We start from the raw sequence: 26516 nt of genomic DNA on the forward strand, positions 1-26516 counted from the left end.
TTTTATTTTTGATTATTTGGGGGGGGGGGCTACAGCACCTCCAGCGCACCCCTTGCGGACACTCCTGTATATAGATCATTAACAGGTTCAATATCAATGAGGGAATTTTGCATTACTTGCGAATCAGAGAACTGCTTCAATTTTACGTATAAAAAGAGCAACACACAACAGGTATGAATCATAAGAGCAGTCTACAAATGACTATTCGAATAAACGCAATGACGTTTCCAAAATCTTATCGAGAAATAGTCAAACATAGTAGGCCTGTGCCATTATCTATTTTCTTTGTCATTGTTATACAGGCATACTGCATACTATTGATTATATTCTAATTTAGATTAAAAGGATTGTCCTTCTCTCCTTTTCAATATTATTTTGATTTGAGAGTGAGCTGTTCCTCGTTGTTCAAATGATTTTATTTATTTATATACACTTTAAAAATTGATTTTTTATATTTTCTTTTTAACTCTGTATTTCATTGCTATTATGAATAGAAGATTAGTCTTAACAGAGCGGTTGCTATTATTAATAATCATACAATTTCAGGCGAGCGATAACGATGTATGTATCAGCTTGCTTGCAAGACGAGAGCCCTTTGAAAGTAACACAAAGGTATGATTTTGACGCAGAACCATATTAAAACAGAAAAAAAGAAAAAACAATATACCTTAACCTGCCTGCCTTCAATAGTCTAAGTCAGCCTCAGTCACGCATTGAATCCTGTCATAATTGTGTGTGTTTTATTTTTGATATTATGTGAAGTGATGTTTGAAAATACGTTTTATGCTAAAGTTGTGCTCTTTATTTGGAATGAATCTAATTTAAATTAGAATTTTTGCAGGAAAGTTTTGTGATACAAAAGGAAGAATTAGAAAAAGTGAGACGGAAGGGAATTGTGAATTTTTAATCCTTCATAATTATAGGAGTAAAGGTTTTTGTAATGCAAAAAATATATCTTCAAAAAATATCCTTCCTGTTATTTATTTTGGAAATGATAAACAATAAATAACGTGATGTAATTCAAAGCAGATTGTGCATAAATTCTGATTGTTTCATTTCCTCTTTTGTTCAAAAGAACAACAATAATTTTTCTACTATTTAAAACATAATAGTATCAAATTCAATTATTCATGATTTATTATCTATCCTTATCATTAGATGGAGAAAGTTTAGCCTCTTATATATCCACATAATTATCACTTTAAAAAAAAACATTAGAAAAACAGGTTTTTCAAACTGCTCTTATGATCCTTTAAAGAACCCATCTTACAAAAACCTTTACTCAATAAAATTGATTTCCAATCATAGATGGAGGCACTTAAGCTCTCCAGGCCGGCCTCGTCCTCCGGTAATATGGAATCTGGTGTATTTTCTGCCGTAGAAGACGCCTCCGAAGATATTGACGTGTATGCTCTATTGGCTCAAAAGGAGAGGGATCTCGTATTAGCAGCCGAGTTAGGAAAAGCTCTCTTAGACAAAAATGAGGAGATCTCTAAACAAAATGAGCTGATTGCCGAAGACTTTTCCCAAAAGTTGGAGGTGAGAATAACTGGATTAATAATCATTATTTGAAAGCTATAATATATATAATATCGAATAATTGTTTAAAAAAAGGAAATTTGTCAGATCAAAGATGAATTATGTAGGTAAATATTACTCATGAAGAGACCCATTTACATGTAGCATCCGTCTTGAGTTCTTAGAAATGTATGACGTCATGTTTATTTCATTTACACCAAACCTATAACTAGGCTTAGAAGATAAATAAAATACGGGTAATAATCCTTGAACCCCTTTGTTACTATTATTTTTACAACTCACCCGGAATCCTTGACATAAAGTTCTCTCATCACAATAATAAATAACAATTCAAGGAATCCATATATGCACTTCAAATGGACACATTTTTATATACATTTATATATGTATTTTTTCTTGCTCTCAATGACGATGAGGACTTAAAGAATTTTTTTTTAACCTTGCAAAAAAAAAAAAAAAAAAAAATTTTAATGTATAATATTGATAATTATTATTAAGTAGTTTATACTTTTATTAATATATATGGTATACATATTAGGCAGGTTTATTGTTCAACTATTTTGGAAATTCGAAAGTCACCTTTGGAAAATTTCACTGTCTTAACAAGCCATCTTTAAGTAACACATCTAGTTCACAGTTTGAAAGGAGACAAAAGTTGTTTACTTTGTCAATAAAGATTAAAATACAGCATGTATGTATATTGTACATAAGTTAATGATGATAGACATTATTCCCACCTATAAAAAATATCTAAAAAGTTTTTTTCTAAAGCTATTCTATGAAGCAAAAAGAAAGGATAACATCAGAACGTTTTTATCTTTCCATACCGAAAAATGTAAAAAAAAATTTTTTTTAAATAAGGCACACAATACGCGGATCAGGAAATTTTCCAAACTTTTTTCTCTGTTTTTTTTTTTGCTTAAAGGTTAGAAAAACGACTATCAAATCTATTTTATACAAAATAACTAAACATGCATTCTTTGTATCAATATTCACCAAGTAAAGAGTGTTTGCCTTTTTACATAATTTGATCAAGATGTATGACCAAAAGATGACCTCTTAGGACAATGTAATTTTGCATAAGTCATTTTCATACCATATGACAACTTCCCCACTCTAATCATTATCTAAATTCGAAAAAAGTTGAAAACCGCTCTAATATAAAATCAATATATACATATATTAAGAATTACAAAATATGGATCCCTATACGAGACTGCTGCAATTTCGCGCGTCTGCATCTTTTTTTGCAGAAAAAAAAACAGTTGTTAATAGCATATGTGCTATTAAGACCATGCATCTATATCGTTTTAGGGGTCATACTCACAAAAATCATCAGAGAATCTCACTTTATGTTAATTAGAGAAATAATATGTATTGCAACAGGGTTCATTTGGATCTTCTATGGAAAATAGCATGTCCTTGCTTCATTCCCTTCTCTAAGGCCCTAGTCATCAAATAAGGAAGTAAATTTATAATAATATCATCATTATTAATTAAATCCCATGATTAGGATTTATTTTGTAATCCATATATATATATATATATATATATACCATTCTATTGTTTTGTGGACTAAATCGGAAAGGTCTGAGATTCTGCTCTATCTTTTTAAAATATAAATGAAAGAAAGAAACACTATTTTTGTTTTGATAGCAAAGATGCAAAAGACTTTCTCTTCTTTTTTACATCTTAGATCAGCTGGTGATGAGAGATTTAATTATGTCATATGATGATGAGTGTATTTGTATCTAATTAAGCAGTCTATTGTTGTTACTTATTCTATTCACAATCCTATAGGAAAAAATGAATATTGTATGTCTCCTAAACAGGAACGGTTGTAGGGGAGGAATTGGGGTACTTGTCCCGGTCACAATGATAAAAAATTAGGTGGCCAGCATAGGGTAAAATATATATATATATATTTAAATAAAATAAGAAAATTTCCGTTTGCTTAAAATAATGTATTTTCTACAAAAAAAAAAAAAAATATCATGTTTCACAAAAAACATGCAATTTGAAATACTGATATTAATCCATTTAAAAAATAACCATCATGGCCCAACGCATTTATATTTGCCAAAGAGCCCACTTAAATGCATCATCAACATTGTTTCCACCTCAAATCATAGCAATCTTGATCATTTGACGAATAATAAAAAAGGACCGTTAGATGGCTTTGTTGTCAAAAACAAAAATACTTTTTCATGACATTTAAAAACAAGATCTTCATATTTCTCCAAATGATATAATATCTATACAATACAAACTTGACAACTTATTAGGTGTTCCTTTAGAGCCTCATTTTGACAAATTGTAGTTCTAGCAGTTCGTTTGATACACGTCACGTGCTGTATGTACAGATGAACTACATTGAACCTCTAGGAGTCGCATCAGAGCTCACTTTTTAAAATAAACAAAGATGAAGTGGATTTCTCTTTTAGATGTTTTAATTAATTTTCATAATTTGACTCTTGTATGATTTAAAACAGTTGACTCTACATATAACTAACTCAAAAAAGGTATTCGTCAGTGGCGTTGCTAGCCTTTTTTTTTTAGTCATAGAATTTTAATTTTTATTTATATTAATCAAGAGCCTTTGTTTAGAATTCATGTCTTTTCATACTCTGTCATTGATACTTATTGAAAATTCATAACATAATTAATAACTATTCTCTAATAATAATAAAACGTTGGCAACAAAAAGCTAACTACGTGTTTTTTTTTTCAAATTTGTCCTTTCCCTCTTGACAGTCGAGGTTAAGAGTGGATAAAAAAGCAAGTCGTGCATAAAGATAAAATACATAGAGTGCCTCACACTGAGCAAAAGCAAGATCCATTTTTTGAAGCTGACCAAAACAATGGAAATATCCTTCAATTATATAGGATCCTTTATAAAAGCATCCTATATTTCAATAAGAACTGACAATTTATATACAGAGAAATAGAATCAAATATCAATACAGTGAAGATAGAACATAAAAATATTTAAAGTGCCTTCAATGCCGCTAGCATACACCCATTTATTCCTAATACAATTGGATGGTCATCACTCTATATCTTTTATCTCTATATTATCGATGATTGTTCCAACTAACAACAAAATATACATTATATTTTGTTATCAACTGTCGATTTGTCTGCATTTTTCTCCGGCCTAATCATTGTAATGAACGTGAATGGGTTGAATTGGAATAATTTCTTGTTTAATTTTAAACAATTCTCAACAATGATTGAATAATAATTCCATAGGGACTGTTGAACATCCGACAATACTTGTCTACAGATATACGGTGCTAGTTTAACGGCAAAACTCAATAGGATTTTAAACGAACATCATGACTCAAAAACATTATATGTGAAAAACTCAAAAATTAGTGCAAGAAAACGATGCCATTGAGTAATTTGAATTTGACTTCCTCATAGTGTTTAAAATGTGAGATCCCGTCAGGTTTTATTTAGATAGAGGGCTGTATAGTATGGAAGAATGAGCTAACTACTAATACCGGATTTTGGGTTTTTTCCCAGTTTCTTTTCGGAGAAAATGTTGTATCATACCAAGGAGCCTACTTATGTACGTAGCTAGAATCACTAAATGAAATAATTACGCATAAGGTACAAATATGTACGTTCCCTGTCATACGTGCATATTAAATACATATATATATATAATATATCACTTCCATAAGAAAAAAACAAGAAATTTCACTTTTCTTTTCTCTTTCCCCCTTCTTCAATCATCTTTTCAGTCAACTAATAAAAAATGAAAAGAAATAGTTTCATGTTTTAAAAAAATACAAAATAAAGACATCATAGAGTTAGATTTGCATATTATTTTGATTCTAATTTTATCTAATAAAAATAAATATACTATACCGAAAGAGAAATTCTTCTTCAATTAATCCTAAAGGTGGGTTGGGCTACAAGGTCTCGGATATCGAGCCAATCCACGGGATTTAGGGCCAAAATATAATGATCTTTAGATTAAAGGTAATCCAATATGCATTCATAACTATTTAAAAGGTCTTTAAGAGTAGGTTGCCTCAATTTTAGTCTTAGATCTCTCGAGTACTTTCATATGTTCTTTCTTGGCATGCCTCCATAGTCATGTTTAATTGATATCGGCAGTTCCAACTTCCTCAAAAAAAAATATACGAATGAAAATAGACGTTGTGATGAGGATGATGAGGTTTTCTCTCATTTTCATGGAATTTTCAGGATTTTTAATTAAAATTTCTTGATTTGTGTCGTCCAGGAGAGAATAAAAGTCCTCGAGATTCATTGTACTTACTGTAATTTAAAAATGAATTACCACTTAACCGTTTCATGTCTTCATCATTTTTCTTCATTTCTGGAGGACAAACATGAATGTTATCATTCATGTTTGTTATAAGTGTAACTCTTACAAATAATCAATAACGTCATGGTCAGCTTTTTTTTTTTCATCAGGCGTAGAGCTTCGAGCCACGGGCTCGGGATAGACTAAATCTATCTCTAATTAATTTAATATCTAAAGCATTTTGTATTAAAAATATCACTACAATAGAGACAAATTAGCTTCAAATATATAAAAACCCTTTATATATATTTAAGCTTACTTGTGAGTACCGTCATTAATTGGGTATTCAAAAAAAATTCTGTTGCAGGAATGAATAATAAATTATAGATGTTAATTACTAGGGGTTATACTAGTTTTGTTTAGAGTTATTAGGTGGTGTTTAACACGAAAAAGTTGCTTAAAAAATATAGACGATGACTACCCAAGAAATTTTCAGTGTTACTCAGCCTTTTTTATGAGCACACAAAGTTACTCAATATATAGGCGTTGTGACTAGAGTTTACATTTTTGTAAAGAAAAGAAGGAGCGCGAAAAGAAGGCATGAACATGACTAATGATGTAAATCCGGAGTATTTTTTAGCTTGCCCGTTTATTTGTAATGGTTAATTTAAAGAAGGGGCTTTTCTTTTCCTTAGCAGTTGTCTTTATTATTTAATTCCTGAGTAGTGAACATCCTTTCATATATAGATTCAATTATATTCAAAGTCTGATTGAACATTCGGGTGTGCTCATAAAAGAAAGGAGGATAACACTGAGGATTTGTTGTGGAGTTAAAATTGTAAGCCCTTGTTGGACCCAGAGTAGAATTTGGGATCGACAACGGAGTAATTCCACCAAATATCCTTGTTTATATCTTTTTCTTATTTCTTTCTTGTCACAGCTGATTGTAGCAGATTTAATTAAACGTCTTGAGTATTATTCTTATTCTCCTACAAAACATTCTTCAAATTGTCAGGGTTACCATGTTGATTTCTGCTTTCTTTTTTAACATGCCCATTCTACACTGGATTTTTATAATGGAACATAACATATGGCACACCTAAATTAAGATCTTTGTTAATATCAGATGCCTTTTATGTTTTTGGTTGGAAAAAATGAGTTACTGCTATAATGAAAAGAGCCCTCTACATTTAAAATAGCATCAGTGCAGGGAAAATATTTTAATTATATTTATTTGAATATGCATTTTTTTTTCTTTTAATTAGGCCAAAGATAAGCAAGAATTCTTTTTTAGAGGAAATTTCATTAATATAATATTTCTTAGATAAAAAAAATGACTTTTTTTCTTTTATTCAATCATGCATAAAGATAAAGTTTGCTTCATGAATATATATTAAATTATCCATTTTAGTTTCCAAGTATTAATGGATATTCTCATTTCATTTTGATATATGAGTAAGTTATTCATTTAGAATGTTTAATCCCATATCTTATTTTTATTTTTGTAACTTGTAAAATAATTTAGTCATATTCAGTTTTGAATCCACATAACAACATGTTCATAAAAAAATTGTCCCTTCCTACTAAAATAAATGTCTATAATATATATCTTATAGAGAGAGAGTTACCTCAACCATAGATTGTATTATCCTACAATTTATATACATTTAGTATAGTAATAATACTCCATGCATGAATGCTTAAAGTCAAATGATGATGGAAGCAAAACAAAGATACTGTAAAGAAGTAAATGTGTAGTCAATATATTATAATAGTCATTTTTTTAAATTTAAACTAGGTATATACTGGATGTTCGAAAAGTTATGGAATGTTATTAATATGAATATGTAAGAAGTTTCTTAGGTACTTTTGTGTAACACCCAGTTCGAACTTTTTTTTTTTTTTGTAATACGCCCAAAATACACATGATCTTCATCAAAAGTAAGCAACCAGACGTTCTGGAATATCAAGAAACTCGATTCTCTCTAGAGATTCCGTTTTCTCGGGATTTATTAAGGGTTCTATATTTATCCAGAGTGAACCTCCTCCTTTCAATTGCCTTCCATTTTCCACTTAAGAGAATGAAATCAGATCTAAATAGCTGACCTCACTGCTAAAACTATTGCAGCAAAAAGTTATAAATGGATATTTACTAAAAATGTCTACGAAACCTCTTAAATGTCCATTTGGATAGCATTCCAGGACTTTTCCAACACACGGAATATCCAGGGTAGAGTAGCAAAACGTGGAGTTGAGAGATGGATTTAGAAATAAATCAATAATTTTATATATTCAATAATAGGCAAAAAAAAAATAATGTTAACAAAACATGTAGAAAAGGTTTTTGCAAAACTTTTTGTAACAAATATGGCCACCTTCATTATCAATCAAAGCCTTTACACGTCGCCGGAAGGCCATGTAGGAGTTGATGACAAACTCTGCCCTACCTGTACAGAAAAAGGGTTTGGATTTTAAATCCGGAAAGTTAAAGAATAATGTAAATTTTTCAATTTATTTCCTACAATTAATTCACAAATCTTTTGTCCTACACGTGGGGATCCATAGTGAAGTCAATCACTCAAACCTACCACCTTCAGATTCAATCACAGCCTCCAACCTGAGGAACTCCTTGTACATGTTGACTTCTGCCTCGATAACGGAAGCCAACAAGAAGTTAACAGTGTTATGTGCACGTTTATTGGACTCTCTTTCCAAGACGTCTCACACAAAGTGGTCCAAGATCCAGGTAGCTAGGAAGCCAAATTTTCTTTGCACAAAACATTAAAATCTGTAAAACTTGTATTTTTCCTGAATAAATCCAGTTCCAATTTGGACAAAGCACACAAATTTAAAATTCTAGCATGACACCGGATCCGTTAACATCCATTTAAGTTATCTAGTATTATTATCTATAGAGTTATTTGCGTTCTTGGGCGTGCGTCGGGTACGGAATCACACAATAATGGCCGCACGAAGTTCGTATTAGTAGAGCGTCTCAAGAATTTTGTATATTTCTTACACAGTTTTTGTCAGCTAAATTCTGATGAGCACACTTTCATCAATATGAATCTCATGATTCCAAAATTAAAATCCCTACCCTGTATATACAATGTACATATTGCAAAACAGACAGTAAAATAATAGAATCACCTCAAAATTATGTGTTGGAAGTGGCATATCTTAAAGATAGACTCTTGGTCTACGGATCATAAGAATAGTAAATTACTACACTTATGTACACTGTACAGCGTCTGCATATTTTGTGTACAAGTTGTAACTTGCACATGAGTATAATTTCATACACATGGTTTTTAGAGTTGTCAAGATAATAGAGCTATACACTTATTCCGGATTTAAAATCTTCACTCTGTAGGTATATATAATACGTATATAAATTCAATTTATATGTAATAGAAAAGAAGGAAGTAACTAGATCTCTTGTCTTTATGTGAAACACACTTGTTTCACCAAAACGATTGAAAATAGTGTGGGTGATGTGTAAAATATGAAGGTACACACTACACATATTGATAGAGAACATGCGTACGCGTATGTACAAGCTGAGAATAAGTAGAGCTCTGTTCTCAATTTTTTTTTTTTTTTGAAGGATTCTATTCATATGAAATGATATTCAACTCACTTCGCTCATAGCATAAAATATGTACTATTCTTCATCTTGAAATAAAGTACATAATTTTATAACAATATTTTGTATAAATCTACACAAATAGCTTTAATCTTTAATGTTTATATCATATTATACCTACGCTGTGAGTGGCTTTACTTCCTTGATCTATATACGTTTAGAGCGATAAGATTAGTAACATTTCAAACAAACACAACTACAATAAGAGTTTGCTTGGATTAATTAATTAATCGACCATGGCCTTCAAGAGGAAAATCCATGATTCTTTGTAGAGCTGCATAAAATATGTCCGTATGTGAAAATAAAACAAAAGACAAATGAACATGGTAACCTTCACAATTAGAAGAATGTTTGGGAGGAGATTAGCTTAGCTGACATGATGTTTCATTAAATTCACCTTTACTTTGATGTCGATCCACAAGTATACTCCGAGTCAAAATAGGACTTACACTTCTACCTATATATATTAGAGGTTGCCCATTTCTGGGAGTTGGTAATCGAAGAGTGAATTTTATTTTCCTTATCATAATTATTTAACCCTGGAGAAGTAAAGTTCAAATATATTCAGAAACTTGATAAAACATTCGTGTGTGTCATAAAAGACGGAGAGTAACCTTAAGAATTTGTTGCCTGGATATAGTACTAAGTCCTGGATGAACTTGGAGGAGAATTGAGGATCAACATCGGAGTAATTCTTCATAATGTCCTTGCTTATTTATTTCTCCTTTTCTTCCCTCACCACAGCAAATTAGCTGATCTAATTAAATGCCATAACAGCTAAGTTGATCTTCTTCAAAACATTCTTCAAATTCCTAGTTCCACCATGTTGATTTTTGGTTTCTTTTAACATGCCCAAAATATATGCAATATTCATCACTACTTATAACTCCCGAGCAAACACTCATTGTTCAGGTGGGTTACCTACCATATCTATCATGCACGTACACGCAGTTTATTTCCAAAAACTTTACATATTATAATCTTCAAATCTACAGAGCTCTCCTTATCAAAACAAAGAGGCTTTGTGATTTGAAATATTTCTTGTTTGAAGAAGATAAAATGTAACGTCAGTAATTTTGATACTTTCAAAACTTTATTTATCATGGCGTTTTCACCCCTATAAACAAGACACATTTTAAATCACAAAACTTCTTCGTTTTGAAAGAGTAAGTATTTCAGGTTTGAAGATTATAATATATATAAGTTTTTAGAAATAAACTATCCATACACGTATAAGTGTAGACGGATGATAGATGTGGTAACATCTATCATACATGCGTTGCATCGCTGAATAGAGGGGAATAGAAGCAAAAAATGAAGGTAGAAGAAAAAAAACAAAGAGAAAATAAGGGAGAGAATGGAAAATAGGTTTTTTCTCTCTATCTTGACAGGTCAAAACAGCTTCGGAGGACCAAAAAAAGTTCATAGAAACAAACTTGGTTGTTTTATATGTAAACTTGCTAAATTTCAAACTGACCTGTATGACCGTTTTGGATTCCATGACCTATATCAATATTAACAGGCTTATAAATATATTAAAGAAATGTACCTAAAATTACGACGTGTGGGAACCTATATATCGAAACAAAATATAAATTGTATATTACTCAACCTCGATCCCTTAGCAGGGAAAAGACAAATACGACTGCAGAAGATATATTAATTATAAATTATAACTTACTTAGTTATCAAATATTTTTTCAATAGTTTTATTTATCGTGTTATTAATGGTGAGTCATCTATGATCACTCCAAAGAGCCCCTCCCCCCCAATAAAATAATAATAAACTGTGATTACGGCACTGGTATATATTATAGAAATTATGATTGATTGATTCTATTTTATTTGGCGAAGTAATATTATTCTAACTATGTACCCTGTAATTATATAATGAATCTTTCAAATCAGAAGTCTTCCATCTTTTGGAAACCAACAATTCTTTAATCTGAGATGACTGGGTATTATTTTTTTAAATGTAGGGGCGTCCGGAGGGAGTTGTCAAAATCGATTAAAGGATTTATTATCAAAAAAAAAAATATAATCTTGCAGACACCCAGAAATATGTTACATTTTAAACTCTGTCTTGAATAATAATATTTAGTTTGTTCATATTGATTAACCATCCCAATAATTCTAGAGTCAATACTAAAAGAATTCTTCTTTACATAGTTATAGACAAAGGAAGTCTCATTTACAGTTAGCCTACTAAAATTATGTTCATAATGAAAAATGTGTACTATTTTGATATAAGAATAGGATTGTTGTGAAATAAGGATTTCCTAAATAAATCCCCGAATTCTTCATCTACAAATTATATCAGAAAAGTGAAGATATATTTGTATGTAATAAAAAATAGGTGTACATAATATGAATCGATGAAAGGCTTTTCAAAATTGCGTAACCTCGAGAAAATGCATCCAAGATGACTATAGAGTTCCTTAAAATAATGGAGAAAATTACTTTTTTGACATTTGTAGAAAATCAAATCAAGGAAATTCCTATTAATGATTGTTAATACCTGCCCACAAGGCACAAGTGGCGGGATTATTCATTATCTTCAAATGCCTGGAGATAAATAATTACAATTCGAAAGTTGATAAAACTTTCCCATTGGAGGAAATAGAACCAACCCTGTGCAATTCTTTTGATTCCAGTCTGATTTCTATGGAACTATAATAAATAATTTATTATTGATTTATAGAGATCAAAGTAATGAACTTAGATATTACGAAGTTGATCTTAATGAATAAAATATTGATTGTCCACTTCCGTAAACTAAATCAGTAGATAATCACAATATATTATTTTTTCAGGAATTAGAACAAGAAAAATATCATTTACGGCGACGTTTGGAAAATGCTGTGGAAGAGTATGAGCTTCGAATCCAGGAGCTCCAATCTGATATATCTCATCTCCGTCTATCTCTCGAAGAACAAGAGAGTCTACACAAACAAAATGACAAAGAAAAGTCCTTAGTTATTCTTACTATGACTGAACAAAACCAAAGACTAACCAATCAATTGAAGGAGGTAATTATTAGTATTTAATACATTATTTTAATCTACCTATATAGCTTATATCTAAATATAATAACAATAGTAATCACAGTGTTACCAAAATTAGGCACTGCTTTATGTTGTCAACTCTCGATGCTTATGCTTCCTTTCCTTCAATCCGTAATCTTAAGGTTGATTTGTTCAACTATGGTTAGCTATTGTTAAGCTGTGAACAATTATCAACATTGATTTAATAATAGTTCCATAATTGGAAGTAATTGGATTACTATCAACTAATGTTGAATCAGTCTAAAAAAAATAAAAAGAATACAGTCTTAAGAACCGGTCCTTATCGGTTTTTATTGTAACTACAACAGCTTAAATTCTGTATTTAGTAGTTACTAACTACGTCCCTTCAGCTGTTAAACTCTTTAAAAAAGTCGAAATGCCTTAGGTTTAAAGTAGGAAGTGTGTTGCTGGTGTAATACTCTAGCATTACACGTTCATTTATCCTGGTCTTCTTTTAAATTTATGTTTCCATTCTAGCTAGAACACGGTGTTACCTCGCTAACACAAAAATTTAATTTTTTTTATGTCAGGTGTAGATGTTCCTGCTTCTTTTCTCTTAACTAGTGTTCTGAAAATTGATTTAATTAGAATCAGTTCTTATTAAGCTGTGAACCATTCCCTACTTGAGAACCATGGGCTAACTGTCAAATGATTTTGTGCCCTTTTTGCTGTTTACTTTCGTATGAAAGGTTCGTGATACAATAAAGGTAACACCGTGAGGAGTTAAGAAAATAAAAAGATAATTAAGACGATAGGATCGACTTATTGGTCCTTGGTACGGATGAATGATGAAAATGACCGTACCAATTGGGAAAAAGACTGATTAGGAATTAAGTCCTTGGGCCGATCGAAAACTACTATTATTCACTGATTTTAGTCTTTTAATCATTTTCTTTCCAGACGAAAGGTTGCGTGAAACAATCAAGGTTACAACATGAAGTATTTATTTCCACTCCTGCCCTTCAGAAAAACTATCCATATAATTATTACTTTTATTAAAGAGTTATTAAATTGTATATTATGTTCGTAAACATAATTAGATTGAATTCATTTTGATTTGAGATATTTTCTTTAATTATATGAGAGGATCTATTAATTATATTATTAAAATTAACTTATGTTTGCATACATCCAGTTATTATGTTGTGAGTAACTGCTGTTACTGAAGGCTAATCATTTTTCCTTGTTTGAAAAGTAATTTGAAATTCGAAGATGTGACTTAAGCTTTAACTCTATCTCTGAATATCAACAACAAATAATGATTAACTTATTTGTGAACCAACTTTAAACAAAAATGATACATTACAATATATGTAACTATAAAGAAAAACATTAAAATGTATTTGATAAAGTACTATTTATTTAAGAAAAGCCTTGTAAAAAATATTTAATGTACATTGCAAGTTACTAAATGCTATGAAATATATAATTATGTATGCTCACTACAAGGCAACTTAATGAATGCAATTACAGTTTTCAATTTAGTGTTGTGTCCGGCCTTTTTTAGGACTTTTGACTGTAGTCCCTTCTAGTTCAGTCTCAGTCCGGTCAAGTTCAGTCCTGCTTATCAGTCCTATAGATTTATAAAGATGGATCCTTGATTACGTCGCTCAACTTTATTTGTTCTTTTTCAATCCGTTCTAGTACGGACAGTCCTAAGGGCAGGTCCTACGACTGGGCTGAACTAATGGGAATAAGTAAGCACCGACACAATTCTAGGTTTCATACTGACCTCTTTACTACTAACTCAGTCATATTTTCTAAAAATAGATCAGGTTCTCTTATTAAAGTCTATCAATAGTGTGTTTTCACTGACTTCATAAATTGCATCATAATTGAAGGAAACACCATTTCATGGGCTCGAAGTGCATATTTTTACAACATAAAATATACAAATTTCCAAAAAATCTCCATGAAACACCATCAAATAAATCCCTTTAAGAATTAAAAAAATTAATATCTGCATTCAATACTACTTGATGCAAATGATAAACACAGATATTTGAATTAAATTAAAGTAATATGCACTAAAAATGGCAATACTTGTATAATTTTGTGTACTTTTTTGATAGATTAGGGACAATAAAATTAGAGAAATTTGTTAAAATTATCTTATTCTTTCCATTTTAATAGTTAATTTTTATTTATCATATAAAATAAGATTGTAAGAAGATAAATAACATATTTTTAATACATTCTAGGGGCAGATATATATATTAAAACTAGGCAATATAGAGATAGCATTTTAATAGACAGTAAGGTTTAGTCCTTCTATTTGTTGGTCCCATTTTGGCATCCAGTAGTTCATTATATACCTTAATATTAATGAAAAAAAGATTTTAATTTTTATAAAACTTTGTTGTTTAGGCCACCAAAATGGCCGTCATCAACAAATGAGACGTCACATGAAAACGCTCTATAGACAAGCAAGAGAATCCATAGAAATGTTAATAAGATTTCATGCATGTTGAATGTGTCAGTAATTTTTCGTTCCTCAATCACTCATACAACGTGACTCAATGACTAGTGTCCATTCATTTAAATAAGGGCGATTTACATCACTATCTAAGAAAAACTAAAAAGATGTGGTGTTTTTATCAGCTCAATGCCTGAATGGAAATAATTTACTTATTTTCTATACTACTACTTAGTATCAGAAAAATTAGAAACCGAATGATGATTTACTCAATGAATACTTCAATTCCAAATTACTTAACTGTTCCATTCAATTATTTCAGAATTCTAAGAACGAAGAATCAATGCTCTCTGACATGAATACCCTTAAAAGTCAAATAAGTCAAAAAAGAAGCTCTATGAATGATCACGTCTCTCATCTTGACATGCTTCGAGAAGAGGTAAGAAATGAATAATTTTATATTTAACATGGATTTAGTACGCTTCTGGCTAGTGTCTTTATCATTTATATATTTGTTATCTCTTTCCGCTTTTCAAATTCATAAATAATATCCTTCTCTCCTTCTCCTAAGTGTCTAACCGCTTTCAGACCCACTGAATCCACTGGATTTGAAACTAGATTATACATTATGTATTTGTGATTTACTCTCCCTCGAGATAATAGGATATGCATTTTGAATTATGATTAACTGTTGACATATATTTTATGTTGAGTAAATTATCACAGTTATCACTAATCATTGTTGTTCTTCCTTCATTTTTAGATCAACCTCTTGAACCAACGAAAAATAGAGTTGGAAAGAAGGATAGAGTTTTTAACTGACGAAAGAGAAGGTCTTTCAACGACATTAGACGAATCTGCAGATCGTATCCTCATGCTTGAAAAACAATCGCGAGAACAAAATCTAATAGTAAGTTGCCTAACTTCATTTCTTAGAAGTCATTATTACTTGTAATTCATTTTTTTAAATAGATTCGATCCAATGAATTAAGCATGGAAGAGCTCCAAAATACTAATTTAGCACTAGCAAATCGCTTAGATTCTATGTGTCGGAGTCTTAGCCTTAGTCCACATTGTAATAGTAGTCAAAATGGAGGTGGTACCATGAGTCTACTCAATGAAATGGAGATTTCTGATTCCGAAAAGAGTATGAATGTCTTCCAAGGAAATATTGATGACGAGATTGACATTGAAGTTGATGACGAAACCATTATTAAATTCAATCAGTCTAAGGAAGCACATGATGCTGTAATTATTATATAAGATCTAATTATACTTATTGGACAAACTGTGATGTTTTTATTCTTATTTTAGCTCAAAGCAGAGATACATTCCGTCCACAAACTCTTGACAAAATTTTGTCAAAGACTCAAACAAGAAGGCCAAGCCCGAAAGTCACAAAACCCCGCTGATCCTCAAAATGATGATAGTGGCATTGAATGGAGTGAGGATGAAGAATTAAGACTAGGGAATCTTGGTGTAGTTGTTAATGATCTAAAGGGAATAATTCATGGATTACTTCGGAAAAATAAGTCCAGCAATGATAATTGTTGTCCAAATTGTGGAAGTTCAACTACGGATGAAGAGAAACGTAGACTTGAAACATTGCTACATCGTACTAATGAAAGTTTCGAAAAGCTTGAGAGAACGCTCAAGCAAAAAGAGGAGGAGACTAAAAGGAGGGATGAGGAAATTGTTGAGCTTAAAAGCAAGGTGAGAATAGGATAATTGCTGTATAATTTCTTTTCTTTTTTTTAATGATTACAGCTCTCAGTAACTGAAGTCAAGCTTTCTGCGACTGAAGAGGAACGTGATTACTTAAAAGAAGATCTCTCTCGAACGGATGCAGGGAAAGACGAGCTCATTCGAAAGGCATGGGATGTTCGAGATGCTGCAGTTAAACGAAAAACAAATACAGAGATTGAACTCGCACGATCTCGAATAGACGTTATGCAAATTAATTCCCAATTACTAGAATCCATTAGACAAAAAGTTGAGCTGTCTAAACAGCTCGAACAATGGCAAGTTGATATGGAGGAACTTCTGGAGGAACAAATGTCGAAGAAAATGAAAGCACACGAAGGCTACAAAAAAAAACTTTACAATAATCAAAGACCTTCTGTGCAAAATTCAGAAGCATCTAGGCAACGCAAACGAAGCAATATCATCCTGTCATTCTTTCAAAGATAACCCACTCCACTCCATCCTATTCGTGCTACCCTCTTTTTCAATTAAGAAGTATTATCACAAATTCATCCCTAAGCTGTGTTACTTCTCTCTCTCTTCCCTCCTAGATTCAACTGAATCTTTGATAATTGGAGATTTATTTTTTTCTTTTAAAGCACAAGTGACGTTCAATTTTTCCTCATTCCATGATTACTGTAAAATATTACGCAAATTAAGTGAGGAAATAATGAATTTGTATCACATGTCTAGTCCATACAGCATCTTACTGTGCCCCTAGAATACTTTTTTCAAACAAATGAACTCATTCCGCCCAATTTCATCGAAAAAAAATACTCCTAAATACATTTATATATTAGATTTTTTTTATAGATTCTTATTATCATTATACTTGAGATATTGCTTTGATTGTTAAGTTAGATGTATAATCTTTTATGACTAACGATGATCGTTTTGAATGTTATTTCTTTGTCAATTTTATAATAACTGAATACATGTTTCCATTTCTTTTAACTATTCAAACTACACCGTTTAGAAAAATATACGATTTATTAAATTATTTACTTTTAATAGATATATGTTAACTGCTTCACCATGATTATCTTGACAATTCACAACTACCCTATGTTACTATTTCACATCTTCCCAAGGGGAGATGGGGGGATGTGCTCGTTTAGATCATAGAAGAAGAAAATATATAATTAATTATTAACTGCTATGAATGCAATGATCGTCCACAATTTAAAAGTTGTGATTGGCATCCGAAATATTCAATGACGTTGAAGAATGTTTGGTAGAAGAGGAGCTTGCTGTCATGACGTTTTATTAGATAGCTGCAATCAGCCGTGAGAGGAAGGAAATAAACACAAATCCCACTCGCAAGCAAGGTTAATGGAAATACATTTCTATTAACCTTACTAACGAGGACATATTGGACGGAATTACCCCGATCTCGATCTGCAATTCTATTCCGAGTATAACAAGGACTTACATTCATAAATTACAATTCCCGAGCAAACCTTTATTGTTATACTCAGTCTTTAAATCATGATAACAATTCCTAGTGATTACTTTATACTTAGATGTCCCCTTTTCAATAATTATATAATAATGGTAACAGCTTTAGTGGAATGTGGTTTTTTTTTTGTGCTTGACAGGAGTGCAAAATAATTTTTGCACATTATTTAACTAAATGCGTAAATTGAAACTATAACGGGACATATCTTACCCAATTTAAAGCTTAATTAAAGTTATGTATCTAACGAACATGGTTTCAAATATATTCATACACTATAGCGGGTATACCCACTAGACCTAAAAAACTGCAAATGGCAAAAGGTTAAATTTACCCCAGTATCAGTGAATAACCCCAGCTATAAAAGTAAATTCTGCTCCAATTCTTAATACATAATGGGAATAGGCAACAACTGTGTAAGTGTCATGTAATGTTATATAAAGGGCTGAATTAACTAAACCATCCCCTTTAAACCACCTACTGTAAATAGAAACAAAAAACCTACAACTCAGCGTAGACAATTTTTTACCGTATAGAGTCCTTAATTATCTAAATACTTTAAACTTTAATATAAATACTTCATAATAAATTTTAAGCTTTAATAGCTAGGTTTATTCACTGATACTCCTTATTAATTGGGTTTACAATACACACTGTAATGAGGAACGTTCAATTTGCAAAAAAAATTCCAAACTTTGTTTCTGAATTAGCGAACAGTCAACTTCATACAAATAAAACAGGGAAAGTGTTTCAGAACATTATTCAAGTGCTAATTTTTTTTACCAAAAATTTGTTTGAATTGCAAATTAGCACCATGATATCTTCAGTGTAATTTTTAAAGTACATGATACTGGGATACATGCGTTTCATTAGAAAATTGGCCTAAACTAAAAATACATATTCATAACAAAAAATAGGCAAAACAATGAGTTTTAGTAGGTTATTTCATACGATGAATTTAAGGATCGATTTTTGAAGGATTATGTATATGATGTTATCAGATATTGATTTCTGGATAACTCCTTAAATACAGTGAAATAGTCATACTAATTATGTTTAATTTTTAATATATGTAAGGGGTATTTCAAAAGTCGAAAAGAAACATCCTAAATCTCATTGAAATAATATCAACGGCATATTCATCATCAAAACTTTCAAAATACCAACATATTGATTAAGAACCTGTCATTTTATTTTTTCAGTCCAGATATGTCCATATAAAACTTTTATTTATTTTTATAGTTGGATTTTCTCTCTTACTAATAAGAAACATTTTCACACCAAAATCTCTTCACTTTGATGAGTGGAGTTTGAAGATTATTACTAGTCTACACCTAAATATAGAGTTCTTAATTAGTTTTTTGAAAAATTAATAAACTGTTTTTATTGTTTCTCCCATTAATAAAGCTTGACGTGATGTAGATGAATTTTATTATTCACTAAGAATTCATCAATAAAGTAATACCAATTAATATCATGTATATTATTTTTATTTTCGTGTTACTCCAAAATAAGTAAATTAGAAAGAGATCAATGTTTAAAGAATAGAAAGAGTCAATCAATCCACGATTGAGATGAAAAGGCAATCCAAATGGATTAATCGTTTACATTGAATGTGTTGGAGTTCTTACGTAACTGACCAAGTCCTGATCGACTCTGACTCTATCATTATGAATATGTGATTGTCGTTGGAGTAGTCTAGTAGATAATTACATTGTATTGCAGCATAAATCATCATCAAATATTTGTATTATTATTTTCGGCAAATTGTCCTTAAAACTTTTTATTTTTCATAGTTACCTTTATGGTCTCACGCAACCTTTTTCTCGAAAAGAAACAGGGGAGAAAAGCCTAAAATTAGTTGGGAGTTAGCCAATTCTTCCCAACTTTGGAATTATTATCCAATAGTTGTTCACAGGTAAATGAGAGCTAATCCTAATTGAACCAATCAACGTTCAAAAAACTAATAATACGAAAACAAACCAAAGCATAAACAGCTGACAACAAAATACTTGGTATATTTTGATAGTGAGGTAACAGTGTGATTATTTATTGTATGACATAAATATTGACTTGAGGAGATGAGTAATAATAAAGAATGGGTGGACAATTGGGCCACCAAGTCGATGAACAATGATCACATGGATATTTTAGAAACACTTTCAAATTCCTGGATGGTAGGTGGTACCCAAATGTATAACTAATGATTATCTAATAACTTAACTTATACCTTACGTTTTTTAGTTACGGAAATGTTACTGTTACTACGACGAGTACAAGGCTTGTGGAATGATCAAAACAAAGATCCATGACCTCTTTGTACACGGAGAACTTCAGAGTTGCGATGAATGGAAGGATAATTTCGACGATTGCAAGAAGTGGACGGCTGACAAGGACGTCGAAGCAGCTGTTAGCTAACGTCATTTGTAGTACATTAACTATTATTATGTGTAATTCGTAATTTCAGAGACGTGTTATTCGCCGAGAAGAAAAAAGAATTTCTGATCGATTGAAGCCCCATCATTTGAATAATGTGTGGGATCGACGATCCGATCCTCCGTCACAAGAGGAGTGGAGTCCGCCTCTTCCTTCTTACCTTCAGAAGAATGTAAATGAGTCAATCATAGGCATGGAATCAACGACAGATAATACAATTAGGGCTCAAATAATGAATTTTGCTGCATCTGGCATTCCCTGTAGCATTATGTAGATTATTAAAATGCAAAACAACAAACAAACGAACTGAAAGTTATGTGTAGAAATATAGTAGAAACTTTTTTATTTTTATATCGTCAAATGTATCATTCACATAGTAAAGTAAAGAGTCATTACTGGAATGTGACTAGGAAATTAGCAGGAATAACAAAATAAAATAAATGAATTCATATATAGTAATTGATACATAATTTATAGATATGAATGTATAACGATTAACAAAACTATGAATTGGATTAAGACATTCAATTGAATTATAAATTTATCATTAAACTTCATGTTTTTAATCAATGAGTATCACAACAGAATAAAGAATGATCTCACATCTAGCAAATATGGACATTTTTTTAATCAAATGGGATATAAGATCCAGGGCTTGTTCTTAAATGATAGCTCTCCTCATCGAAGATAGATACGTTATGAATAGCATCTGGTGGCTTAAAACTATTTAAATAATTTAATGCATTGGTAACCCTCCGATTTGTCACTTCATTGACAGTTTGATTCGAATCAGCTGCCTCAGTAACCAGAGAAATTGATTTGGAATCTCCTTCAGAGTCAGCAATCTGAACAGAAACTCTCTTTGTTGCAGAGGAATAATTCACCCCCGATGATTTGAGACAAATATAACACTGATACAAATTTGCTTTGTTGTTAAAACAGCCAGATTTAACCAGACAATTCAAATGATATCCATGATAGCAATGAAAGGCGATAGATAACTCTGGCATGGATCTCCCCAAGTATACGGAACAAAGGGAGCATTTTTCGGAGTTGACTCTCAAACCACGATTCGACAACGTCATCAATTCCCCCAAACATGAATGCAAGTCACCTCTCACCAAACTCTTAGTAGACACTAGAAGTGTTTCTTCATAGTGATACATAGATAACATTTCAAACAGAAAGTCTTTTATTTCGAGTAGCGACGCTTCAGCATAAAGTGGATCCTGGAGTATTTTTTTAATCATTGTACGTAAAGGAATGAAACCAGTACAACAATTCACTAGTCTTTTTACCAAGGGTTTGAAAATGTTTTGGACTTCAGAGTCATTAGAGTTCCTTTGAGGAGCCATTAAAGTTTCAAGAAAAGAAGCCCATATGGATTCTCTTTCCTCTTCATGTAACCGAGGAAAGGTACTTTGGCAGTGATCAGAGATAAGGGAAAGACCCAGACTGACTTCTTCACTTGAGGATAAGTTTTCAATCGTTTGTGTTACAACTTTGTCAAATGATCCACGTAGAACTTCAAATCCTTCCATGGACTCATCTAAAATACACAATAAGTATACTTCCGATTCTATCAGTGACCAATTAACTTCCTCGTGAGACTTATTGTATTCTTTGCACATTTTGGACAATTTTCTTGCATCATAGTTTTGTGTTTTAGAGCTTTTGAGATAAGATGGTAAAAAGGAAGGGAAAAGTAAAAACATTAATTCTGCATAAGACTGGTACAATTCAAAAGAAATGTCCACAGAATCACAATCCTCGATTAAATATTTCAAAAATTGATACTTTAATTCTGGTTCTTCTAGTGAAGCAAATAGATCCTCGGATTTGTAACTTGAATAAATGGAAGCAACAGCCTTTTTTGGATCAATTTTTATGAGTGATGTAAATTCAATGAACATTTTTTCTCGGAGTAGTTTTTTTTCTTCTTCTGAACCAATTGTGAAAGTTTTTTCAATGAACGAAAAAACTTGTCTCTTTCGCACCTCATCAAACAGATAACATTCCAGTATTTTGTCTATTTCTTTGTCCTCTTGATAAATGGCTTCTAAAATCCTGTAGAATCCAGCTTGTTCACACCTCCTTACTAACTTATCTTTATCGAAATATGTGACCCAACTATTCCCAAGACGAATCATTTCAAAAAGAGCTTGCTGTCTTTCTTCTTTTGCATACGAAAGGTACTTATCGTCACTTGGTTTCTGTGTAAGAACTTCTAAAACACGGTCCAATAAATCTCTTGAAACATCAAGGCCCTTTGGGTCTTTAGCGATTTGTCTGGCCAAAAATACAAATAAATTACCAATTTGAGATGGGGAATATTCGGAATCATCCTTTACCATGATTTTTAAGAGAATGTCAATTAGGCGTTGCTTCTGACAAGATCCCATTTCTCCCTGAAATTCCTTCTCCTCAAAAGCAATTGCTACAACATTTAGAAGACCTTGAGTATCAAACTGTAGAAGGGTTCTTAGATACGGATAAAAAGATTCCTCATTGGGTGCACTTTTTGTATGCAATGCAGTTAAAATTGAGTACACTCTATATTTCACCTCTGACACGGAAGATTCTTCAATGTCTCCATATGGGTACGCTCTCCCAGCTAAGCAACAGGACACATACACAAGTATTTTATTTCCTAATTCCACTGAATGGGGGGGTAGATCTTTCTCGTTAGCTTTCATTGATGTCATTAGTTCAACCATTAGCTCCTCAAAAGGAGTAACAAAGTCTAACATTCCATTATTGTACACATAGAGCAAAGCATCATATAGTTTATACTTCCAAGATGAATTAATAACTTGATGAATGTCCATGGAAGTTATCTCCAAATGAGTGATCGATGCTTCCAAGGCCTGAAACCTCTTGGTTTTTTCAAAATGAATCACATATTCTTGAAAAATAGAGACAGGCAAGTCCCTTAGTTTATCATTTAAAATAAATACTTCTAAACTTTCTAAAAACAGTGCTTTAGAAAAAGGATCAACTAAAAAAGTTTCCCAAACATTGTGATAAAGCAGATCCTTACGGCGAAAAATAACACAAACACGTACACAGGGTGGAACTATTTCGGAAAAATACTCAGTTAATACTCTCATATTTCCCTCTTGAGGGAAATTGGTGGTCATGGATACGTGTAAAAATTTAAAGAGAGTAGAGCATACTTTATTTGCCACCATTTTTTTCCTTTTTTCTTTTGAGCCCTTTAGACCAATAAGGGCTTTTCCATGATCCTCGTAAAAACTCTGACCCAGCTCAAAGGCTTCTATATAATGATTAGATTTTATAAGATGATCGATGCGTTCTTTCCAATTTCTAATTATGAGTGTATGAAAACCCTTTCGACCAAGTAGTAGAACTTGGTTTTGAATAAAATGGCAAGAGCCATAGACAGCTCGTTCTCCAGCAAGTGCAAGAGCAGCGCTTACATTTCCTCCAGTTGCTAAACCTAAATAGATTCTTTTTAATTATACAATCATATTAAAAATATATCTTAGTGACTACCTTTAAAAAAACTACTTCCATATGAGAGTCCTACATCACTAATATCGAAACTGTCTAAATTTTCTTTCCCTCTTACGTCGTAAAGGTGAAAAGTTTCAGACGCATCAAGGATACCAAGACATCGGGAGTTTAACCAGCCCATAGACATCAACACATAATCTAGTTCAATTTTGGATAATGGAATAAAAATAATTTTTCCTGACAAGTTCTCGGACATTTGAAAGAAGAGAACAGTCGATTCGCGGCCAAAGGCAAGGACTGGATCCACGACTTTATCCGAATATGAAGTTTGAATGACTACAAAGTGCCAGGACAATAAAGGAAGTGTGGTGGGTGCACCGTGAAGTGGATGATTAAAAAGAACACGCATTTTTGGACGAATAGACAAGATGATAACTTTGGATATAGAAGCAAGAGCAATAATGGACTCTTCAATGAAACGGTTTTCTGGATAATCGATGAGTCTAAGTGGAGCCATGGAGCACACTTCTCCTCTAAAGAAAATATTCAAAAAAATAAAAAAACAAGAGATTGATTAATTGATAGTGAATACCTAGATCCTGAGAAAATACATCGAGATTTGAAACCCCGTAGCCCAAAAGTTTTTTTCATTGAGATCTCATATACAGAACCACCTGAATCTGCAAATACTGCGACCGACGGATCATCCGTATAAAATAAATGAGTAATTGCATATCTAATGAAAATAATAAAAGAAACATTAGTTATTAAAGAGATAGGAATTTTGGTAAGTGTTATGTATACCCTAAAGGATGAGTTTCATTTAAATCCCTGAGTTGTCTTCCAGTAAGAAGATCAAATTCCAATAGATGTCCTTTCGCAAATCCAGCAATAATACGTGTAGATGATAAATTAAAAGCAAGAGCAGACACAGATCCATATTCAGATCCAAAGTTTGTTCCACCAAGAGACCATTTCAATACCTAAATAAAATATAATAATTCTTGGTTTGATGTAATTTTCTTGAGTACAGAAGTTACTTGTTGGCTGTCAAAAATAAGGATGTATCCTCTGGACGTTCCAACAGCAATAAGTGCAGAAGAAGAGTCTGTGACCACAGGGATCCCAGCGTTCACTCTATCTGAAGCAGACGCCATTTGAGATGAAATTCCTTTAAGAACAATGTGTTTGATATAGTTCAAATGTTTTGGAGTGTTCTTTTTGGAAAGGACTCCACGATATTTCCCTTTGCATTCGGATAAGGAAGACAGTTCCGAGTTGAGACTACCTCTGAGTCAAAGAAAATCAAACAAAAAATGTCCCATTGCTTAATATTCAGAATTATCATATGGCACTTACTTTGACATAAGAGAAATATTATCTAAATGAAAAGCAGAGGGAACAACTTCACCCGCATTTTCGTCAAACAATAATCCCGTATTTGAGACATCTTCCTCTGCAAAATCATGGAATCCCACTACAATTTCGTCACTCGCTGCTAACAAATCCTCTAAATCAGGAGTCTCGTCCACTGGAGGAAGATCATACTCGAAATCATCCAGATCCTCCAAAGAGTCGTCTCCACCTTCATCTTCTCTCTGTGAATCCATAGTTCTACTTTTTTTATGGACGGTCGGCGTTTCCCTATTAGTAAAATTTAATTTACCTATCACTGGAATGTTATTCAAGAGTTGTTATTATGTGACGTCAACCTTATTGGTAGTGACGTCATGAGTACACACTAGAAATATATCGCCTCGGAAACTGCATAAATTACGGCAGAATGGGCTCAGTACGTCACACATCGTTATTTTTTTTTTCTCGCATGACAGATAGAGCTGTCACCTGTATTTCTGGTGAGCAAGTAGCATACGCACATAATATATAATTGAATATTGAATTGAAGAGCGTTTGGGAACAATATCTTATGCACAAATGGTTACTTTATACTTTAATGTTTTTTCTCTAAGAATAAAATAATCATGATAACAGCTTTGGAAAATAGAAAACAATACCTATTGGAGTAGCAACTATAAATAGTTTATCCCTCCTCCAATATCATTATAGTTATTATTTATATTACCTTACACAAGAGAGTAAATACTAAATAGTGAGAAAACACTATATAAACTTAAGACTTAGGTCTTACATTTAATTAATTTCGGTCTAATTATTACTTTCCGACAACTTCATTAAGGAAGAAGGACAAAGGTAAAGTCTTGCTCGGTTTTTCGTTTTAAGAACCGGAGTGTTCTCAACTCAAATCATATAGAAAGCAGATGCATATGTGAATGAATTTCCGTCATGTTTTTACTAAGAAGGGGATACTCAATTAAGAACCCTCCTCTATCTCCTAAATTCAAAGGTGATATGATATTACAAATTAAGGAATTCTTTTTTTCTCAATATTTGATTTGGATAATCGAGATATCCTTTTTTTGATCATTTGAAGCGCCAAA

The 26516-nt window shown here is 31.9% G+C and overlaps 3 protein-coding genes across 5 annotated transcripts; 2 read left to right on the forward strand and 1 right to left on the reverse strand.

The window, feature by feature from the left end:
• The first annotated feature begins 368 nt into the window (after window positions 1–368).
• On the forward strand, window positions 369–17699 carry LOC121127566 (bicaudal D-related protein homolog). 3 transcript variants are annotated; one of them, XM_040722978.2, is made up of 8 exons: window positions 369–931; window positions 1309–1539; window positions 12278–12493; window positions 15268–15384; window positions 15709–15855; window positions 15918–16193; window positions 16260–16658; window positions 16713–17699. In XM_040722978.2, the coding sequence occupies exons 2-8, from the start codon at window positions 1309–1311 to the stop codon at window positions 17133–17135; spliced, it is 1809 nt and encodes a 602-aa protein (XP_040578912.1). In that variant the 5' UTR covers window positions 369–931; the 3' UTR covers window positions 17136–17699. The 3 variants fall into 3 exon arrangements, with proteins under 3 accessions (XP_040578912.1, XP_040578909.1, XP_040578911.1); XM_040722975.2 differs by having other exon boundaries at window positions 587–877; XM_040722977.2 differs by having other exon boundaries at window positions 694–925.
• Window positions 17700–17786: 87 nt separating this feature from the next.
• On the forward strand, window positions 17787–21132 carry LOC121127509 (synaptic plasticity regulator PANTS). The gene is made up of 3 exons (XM_040722898.2): window positions 17787–20321; window positions 20389–20553; window positions 20612–21132. The coding sequence occupies exons 1-3, from the start codon at window positions 20226–20228 to the stop codon at window positions 20852–20854; spliced, it is 504 nt and encodes a 167-aa protein (XP_040578832.1). The 5' UTR covers window positions 17787–20225; the 3' UTR covers window positions 20855–21132.
• Vps8 (vacuolar protein sorting 8) lies at window positions 20894–25797 on the reverse strand. The gene is made up of 6 exons (XM_040722896.2): window positions 25417–25797; window positions 25098–25347; window positions 24862–25040; window positions 24650–24793; window positions 24097–24590; window positions 20894–24040 (listed from the first exon to the last, which is right to left on the reverse strand). Exons 1-6 carry the CDS (start codon window positions 25665–25667, stop codon window positions 21207–21209), a joined length of 4152 nt encoding a protein of 1383 aa, XP_040578830.1. The 5' UTR covers window positions 25668–25797; the 3' UTR covers window positions 20894–21206.
• Window positions 25798–26516: the final 719 nt, after the last annotated feature.

Source organism: Lepeophtheirus salmonis, chromosome 13, assembly GCF_016086655.4.
Source record: "Lepeophtheirus salmonis chromosome 13, UVic_Lsal_1.4, whole genome shotgun sequence".
NCBI classification, from domain to species: domain Eukaryota; kingdom Metazoa; phylum Arthropoda; class Copepoda; order Siphonostomatoida; family Caligidae; genus Lepeophtheirus; species Lepeophtheirus salmonis.